Source organism: Mercenaria mercenaria, chromosome 16, assembly GCF_021730395.1.
Source record: "Mercenaria mercenaria strain notata chromosome 16, MADL_Memer_1, whole genome shotgun sequence".
NCBI lineage: Eukaryota > Metazoa > Mollusca > Bivalvia > Venerida > Veneridae > Mercenaria > Mercenaria mercenaria.
This window is the reverse complement of record NC_069376.1, coordinates 72838804-72857888: the sequence shown is the minus strand read 5'-3', so window position 1 is coordinate 72857888 and position 19085 is coordinate 72838804. Positions and strand designations below refer to the sequence as shown.

Genomic DNA, 19085 nt, shown 5'->3' with positions numbered 1-19085 from the left:
AAAGAATTCATAGTGTTTGTTCACTTTTCCATTCTTAGAAAAAGACATTTTTGTTGTTTACTCCGCAGTGGAAGTTGATATTTTAAATCGACGCCGCTTTAAAATACACTACCGTACAGTCAATATTAATTCCCAACTATTTGATTTACGCACGCATTGAGTGTATAATAAAGTTTAACCTAGGTCTATCGAGTACCATTCAATGCGTGTGTACGTTCAGTGTGGGAGAATGCCTACCGTGCTCTGTTACATAAAGCATCCAGACGAATCAGATTTTGTTTATGCTAGTGAAAAGTAATTGCTTGCGTTTCTGTAATTTCATATACATTTTTACAAGCGTAAGAATTATCAGACATGTGTATATGCATTATTTCAAAGCGTAATTTACACTAATACGCATCTTTTCTGGAGCCCTGCATCAGTTTGCCTTATGGAAAAATTGATTTTAACAAGGAAAATACTATTTCAGCAAATGGGGCTTTAGAGGGCTGTTTTTGATTAGATGAGATCAAGATACCTATCCAGAGTTTTAGTTACTAGTACCTAAAGCTGTTGCATTAGTAAACTTTTAGTTTGTGGCATTATACACAAAAAAGTTGAACTTGAAGATTTTTTTCAATATTTTAAGGAAACCAGATGATGTGTTCTTTAATTACCCATTTAGTTTGAAAACAGGCTTTCTTGGTGTGTCAGTGGTAGGGATGTTGTTGTTGCTATCAGTATCTGTTTTTGTATTGAAACCATTAAGGATAACATAGTGTAAATATTATAGGTCTCAATTTCACCAAAAGTGTACATACAACTTGATGATTTAAGCTTTAAAAATGTCAAACGATAGAAGCAATGTGCATATTGACAAGTTATATAGTGACAGAAGTTCTAAAAAAAAAAAAAAAAATCTTTAGATTACCTCCCCTGATAATTTTGGTTTTTCATGAGTTGTCTCCCCTGAAAACTAGAAAAATGATTTTCTCCACTTCCCTACAGGGAATTTTCGATTTCTTTTTGATATTTGTATCAGAATCATATAATGCAGCTTTCTACAACAAAATCTTCTCGAAACTCAAGTTCAGATTCTCTTAATCAAAGAAATTATATATTTCCCATAGGCATCAATGCTAACTTCAATACCGATTATCTCCCCCAAAAATGATAAAATTTGAAAAATCTCTCCGTGAAAAGTTTTAATTTTGAATGTCTTTAAAGTGACCAAATTTCATTTAATAATTACCTTCCATTTACAAGATATGAAATATGGCTATTACATCATGTTATCCTTAATATAAATTTGCTGAAAATTAATGTTGTTTTGAGCTGTAAACAGCCATTTGCCCTGGTTTGTAAGAAGTGTATAAAAAAAATTGTTTAAATGAAATTCTTAACAAGAGTGGCCTCCCTTACCTACGAAAAACAGTAGTGTCTATTGATCAATAGAAGTGGTTCCTCTGTCATAAAGGTGCTTGTAAAGTGATGCAAAAAAGTAAATGAGGGGAAAATAGATTTAGAATTAAGAAGAACAGGAAGTCATTTCCAGTGCAGTTGTACTTTTTTGAGAACATCTTGGATTTTCATGCCCCAAAGTGATCCTTGATTTAATTTGAATCGCCCCAACCTAAATTCTGAACTGTATCTTCAGTGGCCTCATGTAAAGATAAAGTAGAAACACTTGTGCACTTGTGAACTTGTGCAAAGTACACAATTGTGAGAAAAATGGTATGTAGCATTTGTAGTGGATACATAGCTGTATACAAGTACCATGTACTAAATTCTCTTTCATTATTAATTTTTAATTGATTTCATAAGAATATATTTTATTGGAACAAGCATTGTACATATAAAAGGATTTAGCTGGATACAGCTTTCTTACAGAAAAATGAACAAAAATGTACTGTACTACACATTGTTTTCTTGTACACATGAGTGACTATATTTCTGTCAGTACAAGTAAGACAGATTTATTTTTCATGCACTAAGTGTAAGCTATTGGTGGTTAGAGGCAATGATCTATATCTTGGTAAAAATCAGAGGTTATTATTGGTTTACTTGAGCAATGCATGTTGGTTAAGTTTTCATGCACTGCTTGTCATTTTGATAACAAAAACAGCTGATCAGGTGAAATAGTAATCTATAAAAACAGGTAAAACAGAAAATGTTTTTTCAACACAAGTTCTCTCTTTAAAAAAAAAGATCACCTTAAAAACACATAAAATGTCAAGGCTTCAGTTGTAACAATAACTTGCTGTTTAAGGAACTCTACTTCAGTGTTTCATAAAAGTAGTATTAGTTGTTAGGTAAGGAGCTCAGCTCCTGGAGCTGTACTTCAGTTTCTGTTCCAAATGACATGATATTTGATGCAACCAGTTCCAATATTTTAGTTTCAGTATTTAGCTAGTAGACAAAGACACGAATACCATTTAGGGAGCTTTAGATCTTATTCAAGTTTTAAACAATGCTGTACTGTTATTTCAGACTTGTCTATGATAACTGGAACACCAGACCAGGATAGCAGCCAATATACAGAAACGTTAAATCCTCTCCAGGGAGGGTTTTCATCAGTGTCTCCTAGTGCAATAAAATACCCTACTACTTCACATCATCAGCAATCAGCTGTTCGAATGGAATCTCTTGCTAGACATTCTTACATTTCACAGCAGAAGCTGCAAGTGCTAGACCCTCAGTATCAGGTTAAACCTCTTCAAGGAACTTTTGCTACACCAAACAGTTCAGAAAAGTTATTGTCAAGTACAAGTTTAGGTCAGTGTTATGAAGTTATTGTAAGAAATGGTGAAAAAGCATTTGTTTGTCGTTTTAGAGACTGTGGGAAAATATTCACGAGAAAGTACACTCTTGATAGACATTTACAGAATCACGATGGCGAGAAAATATTTCAGTGTACTTTATGTGGCATTAAATGTTCAAGGAAAGATAATCTAAAAGTACATATGTTTAAAAAGCATACAGTGAACCTTTTACATGACTGAAAATTTTGAGAACTACGTCCAGAACATAGTTATTTTGACAAGAGTAATTTACATATTTCCAATTTAATTTTGGTTTTTACATTAATGTGTGACATTGGATAAACCTGAATGTTTTCTTTGAATAAATGAGTGAAGGGAAACATGTATTGTGTTCTTGATATCTTACAAAAAAATAGGTTATTTATTTCTAATTAAAGTGAACTGTGAGCAGTTTTATCTGTACATGTTAGATGTTTGAAAATTTCCAAGTGAAAAACATTAAATTGAAAAATTCCAAGTGAAAAGCACAAATAATTTAACTGAGCTGTTAAAGAAGTTTATTTCCTAGGCCATTGTTGTTACAGACAAATAATTTATTTGACGAGTGAAAGTCCTGTTCTGTTTCCATACATTGCATGAGTGTTTACATGGGAATGGTCATTTTGATCAGCACATTTAACCCTTAGCCTGCTGCAGGTGAATTTAACAACCTTTGCAAATAGCTTGGAACCAGAGCCGATTAAATCGGCGTCTGTTCAGGTTCCAAGCTGTTTGCTATTCTGACAATATTTCTTCCAATTTTGGAGCAAATTGAATGAATTTTACAATTTTAGCAGACGACAGACAATTTATTTGTAAGAAAGACATTAGATTTTTTATCTATTGATAAATTTACATTGGTAGACCTCTGTTTTGATGCAGTAATGAAAGACTGGTTTGAACTTTAACAGAAGTTACCAAACACAATAATATATACTGTTGTATTGCAGATATATTTACTGGAACTGGAGAATTCAGAGGAGGTAATCAGCAGTATACTTCAGTGTTAAATCCTCAACAAGAACTGTTTACATCTGGTATAGATATGCCAAGAGGAGGCGACACATTGCAGAAAGAATTAGCTTCCTTCTGGTCCAAGGGGATGCCAGAAACTTTTGACCCACAGTACTGTGAAATTGCTGTTAAACAAGGAATGCAAGTATATATATGCAAGTTTGGTGAATGTAGAAGAGTAATATCGGGGAAATGTCAGTTTGAGAGACATCTGAGAACTCACACTGGAGAGAAGCCATTTCATTGTCAATATTGTAGCTATAAAAGTTCAAGGAAGGGAAATTTGAAAGTCCACACATTAAAAATGCATCCACAAGCAGTGAGTGGATTTGAGTAGGTCAGAATTCTTATTGTAAAAGCTCTGAAAATGGAATCTTGGAAATCCACACTTGGAAAATATAAACAAACAGTGCACACGTTTCACATGTAGATTGATATTGTGACTGAAAACATAAATAAATCTGGAAAAGTCTGTACATGAAAAATAATTCCACACATTATGCATGGATTTGTTATTAAGATAGAGTTGATTGTCTATACATTGAACAACTAGTCAAAAAAAGTGCTTGGATTTCATAAAACTGAGGTAGGGTTATTAGAATTTTACACAAATTTAAAATAGCACCAGAAGACAGTGATTTAATTGAATATTTGATATAAGTAAACACTTGTGAAACTAGATAGACAATAATTATTAAATTGTGATGGCAAGAAACTGTTTCAGTGTACTTTTTAGTTTGACTGTTTGAAATTTTTCAAATAGTAGAGCTTTTGTTGTCGCCCTTGTGGCAGTGACACCAGTGTCCCCATCCACTTAACAAAAGTTTTTCATGCAAGAAGGCTTCTCTAAAACTATTAGGCCAAATGCTTTCAGAATTTACACATGTATTTGACGTTGTGAGAGGACCTCACAAGACAAGCAACATAACCGTACCTTTTATTTTGGTCAAAATTACACCCCTTTTTAACTTAGAAATATTGGTTAAAGTTTTGCTTGTAAGCAGGTTTCTCAGAAAACTGCTGTACCAAATGCTTTCGACTTCCAAACAGGTCTTCAACATTACGTGTTAACCTCACAGGACAATTTACATAACTAGCTTTTGTTTTGTTAAAATTATTCTCCTTTTTAACATAGAAATTTTGTGGAAGTTTTGCATGTAAGCATGTTTCTCAAGAGGAAATATTTGGAAGTCTGCACATTAAAAATACATCCACAGTCATTGCATAGATTTGATAAGTAAAATAATACTGTGATTATTTACAGCTTTTAGTTTTGGTCCACCCATGAAAAGTTTTTTTTTTTTTTTAAAGTGCATGAATTTCATTTTAAGATGGCATTGAAGGTAAGCACAATGAACAGAAACATGAAAAGTGCAATGGATTTTGATAATATGTAAAGATATAAGTCAGTAAGGAAATTATTTATAATCTAGCATTTATATGTGGAGTGATAATCCAAATAACTAAATTAAAATTTAAAATTCGTCACCTCAACTCGAGAAGTGGATAACTGCATTGACTTGAAGGACTTACTCTTTTTGCGACGTCATTGACCATAAGAAGATGATGCGTCTTACTGACCAATGTAAATTGTCACATTTTTGTATTTTCCTCAAAACTACTCTTTTTCAAATGTAAATATTTTTTGATTATATATTAACAAAAGATGTTGTTAATAAATATTCAACACATATTGTTAGTTTTCCCTGATATTTTACATTATTTAACATTATAATAGTATAATATTGTTTATGAGATCATGCGGCAGTTGAGGTAACTATACCCCTACCAGTAGAGAACTCTATATTGCATGGAAACAGTTAAATATGACAAAAAAATTGACAGTCGCTCTTGTAGGAGTTTGTACCATTTTAGATATATTGAAGGATCAGTAACTAGCCAGTGATAAAAGGCATATATCGTGAAGAGAAGTTACAACTCTGTAACATATTCTGTTGTATTGCAGATAAATTTACGGCAGTACCAACAGTAAGTCAGCAGAGAGGTCAGCAATGTACTACAATGTTTAATCTTCACCAGAAGTTACTTTCAACGGGCACAGGAGAACTTACAGCAGGTGACCACCCGAAGGACAAGTCAGTTTTCAGTGCATCACAAGAGTTAGTATCACAAATTGTTGATGCACAGTACTGCGAAACAGCTGTTAAACAAGGCACACACGTATATGTTTGCAAGTATAAAAACTGTGGAATAGTCGTTCCGGGAAAATGTCATTTTGAGAGACATTTGAGAACTCATACTGGGGAGAAACCTTTTCAGTGTCCTTTCTGCGAGTATAGATGTTCAAGGAAGAGTAATTTGAAAGTCCACATATTGAACAAGCATTCCCAAGAAGTGCATGGAATTTATAGGTAGATCAGTGTTGTGAAAACTGGATAGAACTATAAAGTCACATTGATCAAGCATTTCCCAAAAAGTGTATGGATTTTATATGTAGATCAGTAGTGTGAAAGCTCTGGATGGAACTTTTAAGTCTGCACATTGAACAAGCATTCTGAAACTGTGCATGAATATGATATGTAGATCAGTGTCGTGAAAAGGATTGGTTGAACTTATATGATGTCTATACTTTGGAGGAGCACAAGCAAACTGCAAGGCATATGTAATTGTGTATCAGCATCAGCTAAAATAAAAAGAAATCTGTAATTATTCATTCCATTATTAAAAGGAAATCCGTTTAGCATGGAATATGACTTTTGTAAATATAAGAAATATATGATAAGGGACACAAGGAGTATTTCATTGTATGTATAATTAATACTAAAAACATTAGTACTTTAGGGAAATTGTTTTGATTTGATTCAAGCAAATCTTGGCTGGTTATGGTGTTTTGAAAAGAAGATATTGTAACATTACAGAAAATTAGTTTTTCTTTATTTAGAGATTAATTTTTTCAAAAGTGCATAATACTAAGGAAAGATTGGCAACAATGTTTGTATCTCTTACTGCAAATTGCATGACTAAGGTCAGTTGCACTATCGAGCTGTAAGTGTACCTGACAAAGCTGTTTTGACAGTATTCAAATAGTATAGGTCAACCAAGAGGGTCAGCCAGCTCTGCCAGCTCTGCCAGTACTTTGAGTCTATATTTGTAAACCCCATGTTATCATATTACACTGAATAAAAATGAATAAAGTACAAAACGTTTGTCAAGTATTTGTGTATAGGTAGTAAAAAAATGGATGCAGATATTTTTTCCGTTTTGCCAAGTCTTGTTAGCCCACCATCATCAGATGGTGGGCTATTCAAATCACTCTGCGTCCGTGGTCCGTCGTCCTTCCGTCCGTTAACAATTTCTAGTTATCGCATCTCCTCAGAAACTACTGGGGGGATTTTGACCAAACTTTGTCAGAATGATGTATTGGTACCCTAGTTGTGTCCCCCTGAAAATCAGACTTGTTCAACAATTTTTGAGTGAGTTATGGCCCTTTGTTAATTTTTATAATTTACATAGATTTATATAGGGGAAAACTTTGAAAATATTCTTGTCCAAAACCACAGGGCCTAGGACTCGTGTATTTGGTATGTAGCATCATCTAGCAGTCCTCCACCAAGATTGTCCAAATTATTTCCCTAGGGTCAAATATGGCCCCACCCCGGGGGTCACATGGTTTAATTATATAGACTTATATAGGGAAAAACTTTAAAAATCTTCTTGTCATAACCTACAACATTCAAATTTGGACCTTATGTATAGTTTTGAGCGGCTAGATGAACCTTGACATGAGTTGACCTTGATCTTTACCTAGTGACCTACTTTCACATTTCTTTACCTACAGCATTCAAATTTGGACCACATGCATAAGTTTGTTTACCAAAATAAACTTTGACCTTGACATTGACTTAGTGACCTACTTTCACATTTAATTTGGACCACATGCATAGTTTTGTGTTCCAAAATGAAATTTGACCTTGATTTTGACCTAAAGACCTACTTTCACATTTCTCAAGCTACAGCCTTCAAATTTGGACCACGTGCATATTTTTGTGTACCGAAATGAACTTTGAGCTTGAGATTGACCTGGTGACCTACTTTCACATTTCTGTAGCTACAGCCTTCAAATTTTGACCACATGCAAATTTTGACCACATGTATAGGTTTGTGTACAGAAATAAACCTTGACATTGACCTAGTGACCTACTTTCACATTTTTGAAGGTACAGGCTTCAAATTTGGACCACATGCATAGTTTTGTGTTCCGGAATGAAATTTGACCTTGATTTTGACCTAGTGACCTACTTTCACAATTCTTAAGCTACAGCCTTCAAATTTGGAACACGTGCATAGTTTTGTGTTCCGAAATGAACTTTGACCTTGAGATTGACCTAGTGACCTACTTTCACATTTCTCAAGCTACAGGCTTCAAATTTGGACCACATGCATAGTTCTGTGTTCTGAATTGAAATTTGACCTTGATTTTTACCTAGTACCTACTTTCATATTTCTCAAGCTACAGCCTTCAGATTTGAAGCACATGTATAGTTTCGTGTACAGAAATGAACTTTGACCTTGAAATTGATCTAGTGACTTACTTTCACATTTCTCAAGCTACAGCTTCAAATTTGGACCACATGCATGGACCAGTTTTGTGTACCGAAATGAACTTTAACCTTGATTTTGACCTTGATCTAGTCTTGAAATTTGGAACATTCAAAAATGGCTCAATGGTGGGCGCCAAGATCACTCTGTGATCTCTTGTTTGCAGATACAGTGTAGGCAGTGTTAATGAGACGGTGAGGAGGAAATACCTCCTAATAAAAAGACAGATATTTCCTTTCCTTAAGATGAAATTAGGAGTAAAAAAACCAGACCTACAACCTGTGTACTATACACAGTACAGTCTTCCTCAGTTGGTGTTTGCTGTAGAGTAGTTGCATTATACTCCTAAATCAGTAGCCTGGGAATCCAGTCTGACAATTTCTAACTTTTTTTTACCTGCAAATTGACAGCCTGGGGAAACCTGTTTTCCTATCGCAGCGCCACCTATATTACACCCGAAATATGCGGGTGTTTAATAAAGAATGATAACTTCTGAAAGCAATAATCCATGGCTAAAAATAGAAACGGAATTCTCACGGAAAAGACAGATCGGAATCGTGTACTTCCAAACATTTCCGGGCCATAGACAAATTCCAGTTTGTACCTCCCATAGCTTTTCCAGCAAGATGTAACAACTTAAAAATGTGTTAGTTTAAACTTAAATTTGCGTCATAGCTGTCAAGATGTTATATTAATGCAGACCTAGTAATCTACGAAAATTGCTGAATTTTCGGCATCATTGCCTTGTTTCCGTTTCAAACAAGCGCAGATATGATCACATGTTAATTAGGCTAATTATAGAAAATTGATAATCAGTAGTGACATGGAAACTCCTTCAGATTTCCCCAGGCGTTGATAATATCAGAAACTCGATGAATGCCAATTAACACTAATTAGCGCAAATTAAGTGGCAGCTTTAATGCATAAATATTAGGTATGATTTCTTCTGACAAAGCACAAATATTATCAACGGCTTCCCAGGCTACTAAATCAGATCAAACAGTGAATTTGATAAGCCAGAGAGAAGAGTGAATTTCATACACCAAATTAAACAGTGAATTCAGTATATCAGATAAAAGAGTGAATTTCATAAACCAGATTAAACAGTGAATTTAATAAGCCAGAGAAAAGAGTGAATTTCATAAACCAGATCAAACAGTGAATTTAATAAGCCAGAGAAAAGAGTGAATTTCATAAACCAGATTAAACAGTGAATTCAGTAAATCAGATAAGAGTGAATTTCATAAACCAGATTAAACTGTGAATTCAGTAAATCAGATAAAAGAGTGAATTTCATAAACCAGATTAAACAGTGAATTCAGTAAATCAGATAAAAGATAGAACTTCATAAACCAGATTAAACAGTGAAGTCAGTAATGAAATAAAATTATGTATGAAATTTTAAAAAGTTAAGGTTGTTATTATAGTTATAATGATTGTATTTTGTGATATTATTGTACAAACACACTCATTAGGTCTGGAACATTTCTTTCTGTTGTGGACCCCATTGGAAATCATGGGGTATGTTTGGTTTATGAATGTAACATAGGGCATGACTAATTGATGATAATGGATAGTCAGACAGCAGGTGTTTTTAGATCATGTACTTGTTCTTTATCAAATCCAATGAAGTTACTATCAGTTATTTAGTCATATTCAAAAATTGGTACATCTGTTTTTGCAGATTTGACATGGAGTGAAGCAGGAAATGTAATGTTTGAAGGCAATCCGGCATCTTTTACTGGAAATATTGAACATACACTTGAAGGAGTAACTGGAAATCACGGAAACTCAATCATACCTGAAAGGATAGCTGGGAGTTCAGGGGAACAGTCTGCTACAGGGACAGCAACTTATTCTGGGGATAATAAACAGTACATTATTTCCGAGAGAAATGGTTCAGTAATTTTCATGTGTAATTACGCTAACTGCAACAAAAAGTTTATGACGAAAAGTTTGATGGTGCGACACATTACAGTGCATACAAAGGAAAAACCTTTTGCCTGTAGATTTTGTAACTTTAGGTGCTCAAGAAAAGATAACCTAAGAGTGCATGAGATAACTCATGCAACTTTTAAATTTTCATAAGTAACAAAAAAAAGAATTTCATCATGATAGTTCACAGCCAAGAAGAACACAGCTTATATATCAAATACAGAATTGGTAAAATTTACCAGAAGAGAAAGTGTACTTCATCAGTATATAGAAAACTGGGAAGTAAAATGATATTTTTTAATTGGAACATGATTGTAATTAAGGGGATGTATAGTAGACATCCCAAACACAGTATTATTAATGCCGTATATAGTTGAGATTAAAGACAACATAATGCAGTATGTAGTCAAGATTACAGCCAAGCATTATTAATGCTTATATAGCCAACATCGCAAACATTTTTATGAAAACAAAATATAGTTGGCATCACAGAAAGTAGTTCTATAAACAGTCACAGACAAAAAGTAAATATTTGATGTAATGAAACAGAATACTCAGCATCACAGACATAATTGATGTGGTATACCACAAAATGTCAAGTAACCTTGCCAACAAGTTACAGTTTGAAAGCTCAGAAGTGGCTGTTTGGAGTAAAGGGACTTTAAAATGGTTTGTGGCTTGTCAACCTGGCGGAGTGTCTATTTGAAAGTGTTCTGATAGTCAAAAAAGTTTTACATTTATCGCTTGGTTGAAATAGAAGATGAAGAAAAGAATGGATGTGATGTTGAGATTGTTTTTAGCTTTGTAAAGATTGCAGCTAAATTTATCATCTTTTATGACCTTATAAACTGTGATGTGCAACATTTTTTGTTTTACAGAATTCCTGCAGACATTTTAGTTGGTCATGAAATTTTACTTTTGTCAAAGTGTAGCGGAGGAGCACTATACATTTAAGAAGCAAAAGACCCTTTGAATAATAATTGTTTGCTTTTGTTTGTAGTGTCCTGCATGAGTATTAGTTATGCAAATAAAACAAGGACTGCAGTAAAGCTGATAACTGAAGTTGTATTTGTTTAAGCATTATTATGCCCCCCCTTTGAAGAAGTGAGGTATATTGTTTTGCAGATGTTGGTTGGTCGGTCTGTCTGTAGACCAATCCGTTGCCGGATGATAACTCAAGAACGTTTTGGCCTAGAATCATGAAAGTTGAGAGGGAGGTTGTTCATGACCAACAGATGACCCGTATTGATTTTGAGATCAGTAGGTCAGAGGTCAAGGTCACAGTGACCCAGAACAGTTAAATGGTTTCCGGATGATTACTCGAGAATGCTTGGGCCTTGGATCATAAAAGTTGATAGGGAGGTTGTTCATGACCAGCAGATGACCCCTATTGATTTTGAGGTCAGTAGAATAAAGGTCAAGGTCATAGTAACTCTGAACAGTGAAACGTTTTCCGGACGATAACTTGAGAACACTTGGGCCTAGGATCATGAAAGTTGATAAGGAGGTTGGTCATGAACAGAAGATGACACCTATTGATCTTGAGATCAGTAGAATAAAGGTCAAGGTCACAGTGGCCAGGAACAGTTAAGCCGTTTCTCGACGATAACTTGAGAATGATTGGGCCTAAAATGTCGAAACTTAATAGGAGGTTGATCATGACCAGCAGATGACCCCTATTGATTATGAGGTCAGTAGGTCAAAGGTCAATGTCATGTTGACCAAGAACAATAGAACAGTGCACAGTGACCAAGTCATTTATGTTCCTTGTGCAAGTACTGAATGCATCAAGGGGGGCATTTGGTGTTCTGTGAGCTCTTGTTTTATATATATTTTTTAGCTCAACTATTCGAAGAATAAGTAGAGCTATTCTACTCACCACGGCGTCGTCATCACACCTTGGTTAAGTTTTTCGTACCAGTCCACTTTTTGACAAAGTCTTTTGAGATAAAGCTTTGAAACGTTCAACACTTGTTTACCATCACCATTTCCTGTTTTAGGCAAGAGTACATAACTCCATCAAGGATTTTGGCTGAATTATGGCCCCTTTTAACTTAGAAATCTTGGTTAAGTTTTTGGTGCCAGTTCATATTTTGTGTAAAGTGTTTGACATATGGCTTTGAAACTTTTATAACTTGTTTATTGTAACAGTCTCTATCTGTAGGCAAGAGAACATAACTCTATCAACTATTTTGGCAGAATTATGACCCTTTTTGGACTTGGAAATTGGTACAATTTTTGTACAAGTCCATGTTTTGTCAAAACTATTTGACATGTAGCTTCGAAAGTTTGAACAATTGTTGATCATCATGATTTATGTGTGTAGGCAAGAGTACATAACTCTGTCAACTATTTTGGCTGAATTATGGCCCTTTTTTGACTTGGAAATTGGTTCAGTTTTCATACAAGTCAGCATTTTGTCAAAACTATTTGACATATTGCTTTGAAACTTTAAACACTTGTTTATCATCTTGATTATCATCTGTAGGCAAGAGTACATAACTCGGTCTACTATTTTGGCTGAATTGTGGCCTTTTTTTGGACTTGGAAATTGGTTCAGTTTTCATACAAGTCAACCTTTTTGTCAAAGCTATTTGACATGTGGCTTTGAAACTTTTAACACTTTTATTATAATGATTCCCATCTGTAGGCAAGAGTACATAACTCTATCAACTATTTTGGCTAAATTATGGCCCTTTTTCGACTTGGAAATCAGTTAAGTTTTTCGTACCAGTCTGTATTTTGCCTAACCTGTTTGTCATATGGCTTTGAAACTTTGACCACTTGTTATACCTTCATAGTCTACTTACCTAGGACGAGGACTTTAGCTCAGTTATGGCCCTTGTTTGGACATAGAAATTAGTTAGGTTTCGCATACCATTCCATATTTTTTCTATTAACTGTTTGATATTTGGCTTTTAAACTTTGAACACTTGGTTACCAACATGGTCGCACATTGCCATATTGTGCAAGACTAAACCAAATCCACAAATGCAGGTACATTGTTTGTCTTATCTGTTCCTTTTCTTTTGTCTGAAAATCTCAGGTAATATTTTGACCCTATACTTCTACCCGTGCTTCGAATAGTCGAGCGCACTGTCAACAGACAGCTCTTGTTTCTTTCATTAATTGCTTTATAACAGAGCAGTAAGACTAAAATTCTTCTGAGTCTGTACAGCTGAAATGAGTGAGTGCAAATAGAGAAAGAACATGGAAACTTGACATGAATATAATGAGTTAAGGAAACAAAATTATCTAACATACAGTTGAGAATAGGTATTTCGAATTCCAAGGAATTGAGTGTTTACTCGGAGATAACCGAAATTCCACTAGAATGATATTGGATGCACATGTTTTTGACGAAACCCATCTACAATAATTTTCCGTTACAGCTTCATTTGCTGTGGGCCTACTTTTTGATGCATGGCTCTATGGCTGTGTTTTGGGTGCTCTGTGCTTCTGGGAAATCTACCCTTACCTTTTATCTTTTCAAAATGTCTTGGAGATATCCAAAATTTTGAGATAGGTGAGTTTGAGATGTTATGTTTCAACTGTATATAGTTACAGTGATTGTTCTGTTGCAAGTTACAAGTATTGTATGGGTAGGACACCAATAAGTGGTGTACTGAATGATTATTGCCACAATAAATCTCAGCAGTGTAACGGACAGTGAGATATTACTATAAATAGTTAGACATTTTCTTAAAGTTTAATTGATTTGTCATTTTTTACACTTTCAGACTTGTTGCGTTATTCAGAACATCAGGTAGACATAGATGCAACTGAGAATTCAGCACAGTTCATGTCAACAGACTTAGCGAACTCATCCGGAGTGTTTCCCAGTTCTTTATATGTTGAACAAGCTGAATCAGAGCTGTATACAACGGCAAAACTATTCGGAAGAACTGTTTATATATGTCAGTTTGGAAAATGTGAGAAAAAGTTTGACCGTAAAGGCAAAATGGAGGAACATATGTCCAGTCATACTGGAGAGAAACAGTTTGGTTGCCGGTTTTGTAGGTTCAGGTGCAATAGGAAGAGATACATCAAGGTACATGAACGCAATATGCATATTGACCAGTTAATGGAGATGGGAGCTTTGAAGTTTGAAGAAAATTAAGATGTAATTGGGGTATATGAACGAAATATGAATACCAACAGGATAGTTGGAATCTGAATAAACTTAAGACTTTACAGGATCAGATACATCAAGGCTTATGAAGGCAATAGCATATTGATGAGAGTTTAACATTATGAATAAACATAGATGTTAAAACAGGATGAGATAATTTTGTCAAGCTTTATGAATGAGAGAAAAAGATTGACTAGATGATGGAGATGGGAGTTTTTTTAATAAATGTAAGATGTAACAGGCTGAGATACATCAAGGTCTATAATGACAAGTTAAAGAAAAGTTTCAGATATTATTGGAAGAGATGTATCAAAGTACATGGACAAAATATACTTATTATGGAGATGCAACCTGTGCAGTATGAATTAGAGATTGTTTGAAGATGAAAAAAAAAATCAAAATAAAATAGAGAAAAAAAAGACTGAAACATTTTTTAATTCAGATACTAGCTAGTGTGGCATTATTACTTAGGATAATATTTAGCAGTACTTATTAAGAAATGGCATTGTAACAGTGGTATACAGCATAATGTCTTGGAGACTACTGAAACGGTCTTCAAATATGTAAAGTAATTTCAATATTGTTGTAAGTGATTTTACTAAAATTTGCTCACTTCAGGAATATTTTAACTTTTGCAAGTTTCCTTGTTTACAAGAACATTCGCACCAAGACAAAAAATGCATTTTGTGTTTTACATTGTTTAAAATCAGCATTTGAAGTACTAAGAATTATAGACTTTGAAATTTCTTAGTTAAAGGTTTTTGTGCAATACTACTGTAATTATTATTGTTTAAATTGAAGCAAATAAATTTGGTGCTTATAATTCCCATGTGATTGTGATTTTGTTCTGGAATATTTTGAAAATATGAAAAATATTAGATGTAACATTAGTTGGCCCCTAGAGAGCAATGACATATGAGCCGTGCCATGGGAAAACCAACATAGTGGGTTTGCGACCAACATGGATCCAGACCAGCCTGCACATCCGCGCAGTCTGGTCAGGATCAATGCTGTTCGCTTTTAAAGCCTACTGCAATTAGAGAAACCGTTAGCGAACAGCATGGATCCTGACCAGACTGCGCGGATGCGCAGGCTGGTCTGGATCCATGCTGGACGCAAAGCCACTATGTTGGTTTTCCCATGGCACGGCTCATATTTCTTTCTAAGAGGAAATTACAGAGAACTTTGCAGTTTACAAAAAATCGTATCTAGCCTAGTCTATGATTTCCTCATATAAAATGATATTTAAAGATCTAAACATTTAATTTGCCTAAGCACAGACATAAAAAAAACACCCATTTGATGTAGTAATTTGAAACACTGGGTGATCAATCATTTCATTAAAATTTTGTGAAAGTGTTACAAGTCAATTTCTCATATTTAAGAACTTTGGTCTGTATTCTGACATGTGAACTTGCTAAATGAAGTGAAGACACTGTGGAGTCTCCTGCTGATAACCATCAGGGCATTTGTAAAAGAATTCATGAAGAGAGCTGTAATAGTGTCAGTTAACCAATTTATTTTCAAAAGCAATGAAGTAAAGCTGCACCCAATGGAATTCCCCTTATATAATGCCTTTCTAAGTTGGAATAGAAATGTAGTTCATTTATTGGTCAGAATACTCTAAATGTATGATACTTCAGGGATTGACCTGTTACTTTTTGTGCAGATGTGACCACTCTTGAAATCTTCACTAAGCATGGCTATTTCATATGCTAAACTTATTTTATTTGAGTTTGGTTTATATTTTAGCATATACAGTTACAGCAGATTTTTTCCAAGAGGAAACCTGTACAAAATAATAAATGCTCTTTTTAATGTTTTCTTCAGGTTCAAGGTATTTCCAAGAAGTTGCTGGTCAAGGACAGACGATGGCAACAGAGTTCTCGGATGGTCCTGTGATTATTTCACCTGGGCGGAACTTTTTCAACAGTATACTACAGTGTCAGAACAGAAGTTTACCAACTGTTGAACAGTATTCTGTGTGCAATTTAGATGGTGTTCCAATGTTCATATGTAATTTTGAGAACTGTGGGAGAATGTTTAAATCCAAACAAAAAGTACAGAGACATTTGCTAACTCATACTGGAGAAAAACCTTTCGCTTGTAGATTTTGTGAATACAGGACATCGAGGAAAGATCAAGTGAAAGTGCACGAGTTTTCCAAACATTATGATGAACTGAAGGCTGCTAGTTCGTAGAGATGGTAAAATTGTTGTTTTTTTCACGGATTATAGGACTTGCAGAAAGGACACTGTACAAAGTTGTAATGAATTGAATGGAAAGGCTGTTTGATCTGGTGGTTTGCTTTTGACCATAGGAGAAAAAATCATGTAAACATTTTTGGGTTTTGATGAATTGAAGGCGTATAGAACTATTTCTGTGGTGTTGAAGAATGATAGCATTCTTTTGCAGACATTCAATCTGTAAAATGCACAGTGTTAGTAGTGCTTTGTTGATAAGTTTTTTGTTTTTTTGTTTGTTTTTTTTGAGAAAAAAAGATTTGTTTAGTTTTAATATAGATATGGGCTGAAATGCTTGATGCACTGTCATTAGTTCACCTACACACATTAACCTTTAGCCTGCTGGCGGCAAGTGATTCTGCCTTTGCGACCAGTGCAGACCAAGATCAGCCTGCACATCCATGCAGTCTGATCATGGTCTGCACTGTTCGCTATTCAGTCAGTAAATTTTCAGTGAACACCACTTTGAATAATAATTGGTATTGCCCAAATTGAATGATGGACCAGTCCATTGTAGAAATTTAGCAGGCTAAAGGTTAAAGAAAGTTAAGTGTAGAATGTGGGATTTATTTGGACAACAAACGTATACTTACCTGGACAACAAACGTATACTTACCTGGACAGCAGACGTATACTTACCTGGACAACAAACGTCTACTTACCTGGACAACAGACGTATACTTACCTGGACAACGGACGTATACTTACCTGGACAACAGACGTATACGTACCTGGACAACAGACGTATACTTACCTGGACAACAGACGTATACTTACCTGGACAACGGACGTGTACTTACCTGGACAACAAACGTATACTTACCTGGACAACAAACGTCTACTTACCTGGACAACAGACGTATACTTACCTGGACAACGGACGTGTACTTACCTGGACAACGGACGTATACTTACCTGGACAACAGACGTATACTTACCTGGACAACAAACGTATACTTACCTGGACAACAAACGTATACTTACCTGGACAACAAACGTATACCTACCTGGACAACAAACGTATACTTACCTGGACAACAAACGTATACTTACCTGGACAACAAACGTATACGTACCTGGACAACAGACGTATACTTACCTGGACAACGGACGTCTACTTACCTGGACAACAAACGTATACTTACCTGGACAACAAACGTCTACTTACCTGGACAACGGACGTATACTTACCTGGACAACGGACGTGTACTTACCTGGACAACGGACGTATACTTACCTGGACAACAGACGTATACTTACCTGGACAACAGACGTATACTTACCTGGACAACGGACGTGTACTTACCTGACAACGGACGTATACTTACCTGGACAACAGACGTATACTCCCTGGACAACAGACGTTATACTTACCTGGACAACAAACGTATAGTACCATGGTCAACAGACGTTACTTTACCTGGACAACAGACGTATACTTACCTGGACAACAGACGTATACTTACCAGGACAACAGACGTATACTTACCTGGACAACAGACGTATACGTACCTGGACAACAGACGTATACGTACCTGGACAACAGACGTATACTTACCTGGACAACAGACGTATACTTACCTGGACAACAGACGTATACGTACCTGGACAACAAACGTATACGTACCTGGACAACAAACGTATACCTACCTGGACAACAAACGTATACCTACCTGGACAACAAACGTATACGTACCTGGACAACAAAGGTATACTTACCTGTGGGCTAGTCCAGTATATGGCTTTCTCACTGGTATACTTCAAATACTTTTTTATATCCATACTGAGCCTGTACTGAACATAGTTATATAGTCTAAATATTAATTTTTCTTTATGATTTGTATGAGAAAAGATATAAGTGTTGTTCACATGTCAGTTTTTTCATTTGTCCCCAAATTGTCAGAGGGTAACCGTTTTTAACTTTATCACAAAGGTCTGTATGTGATATATCGAGGGCTTAGAGCCAAACTTGGGTCTATCTGCTTCTATTTCTATATACTGTTACAGTCAGATAGACCAACTTTGTTCTTAGTCCTTGGTATTTGCTGAATTTTTATACCTTTTTGGGAGACACTGTGAGTTCTTGCTATTGTGTTGGTTTTGTATTACCAGATACTTCCTAGTCATATTCATTTTAATGTCATGCTGTATGACTGTGGTCAGTCACTGATGCATGTATTTGCTAGATTTATAAAGTACCTTCTGCAGTTCAAGGAAATATTTAAAAAATCTCATATTGTAGAACTTCATTTTAAGTTTGGTAAGAAAATGTGTAAGCAGCCTGGCTGTAGAATATCTGAACGGTATTCCTAGGCCACAGGTTTGAGGTCTTGGTCTGGCTGCACACTTTTGACACCAGTATCACAGTCTAAATTTCATCATGTTGTCGGAAATATGACTTCAGAGTTTTACTCACTAAAT

At 35.1% G+C, this 19085-nt stretch overlaps 1 protein-coding gene across 45 annotated transcripts in view; it reads left to right on the top strand.

Moving 5' to 3' along the window:
- LOC123540611 (zinc finger protein 202-like) overlaps positions 1–19085 on the top strand; it is a 170031-nt gene that overhangs the window by 22320 nt on the left and 128626 nt on the right. The window contains exons 5-6 of one of the 45 annotated variants that reach the window (XM_045325797.2): positions 2470–2754; positions 3731–4512. The exons of 38 other annotated variants lie outside the window; for them this stretch is intronic. In XM_045325797.2, coding sequence (XP_045181732.2) covers positions 2470–2754; positions 3731–4131 — 686 coding nt within the window. In that variant the 3' untranslated portion in view covers positions 4132–4512. Of the gene's footprint in view, positions 1–2469; positions 3122–3730; positions 4513–5760; positions 6876–10038; positions 11352–14029; positions 14641–16251; positions 16628–19085 lie in introns of those variants that run through there. 6 more of the 45 variants (XM_045325806.2, XM_045325803.2, XM_045325800.2 and 3 more) reach the window with 6 other exon arrangements.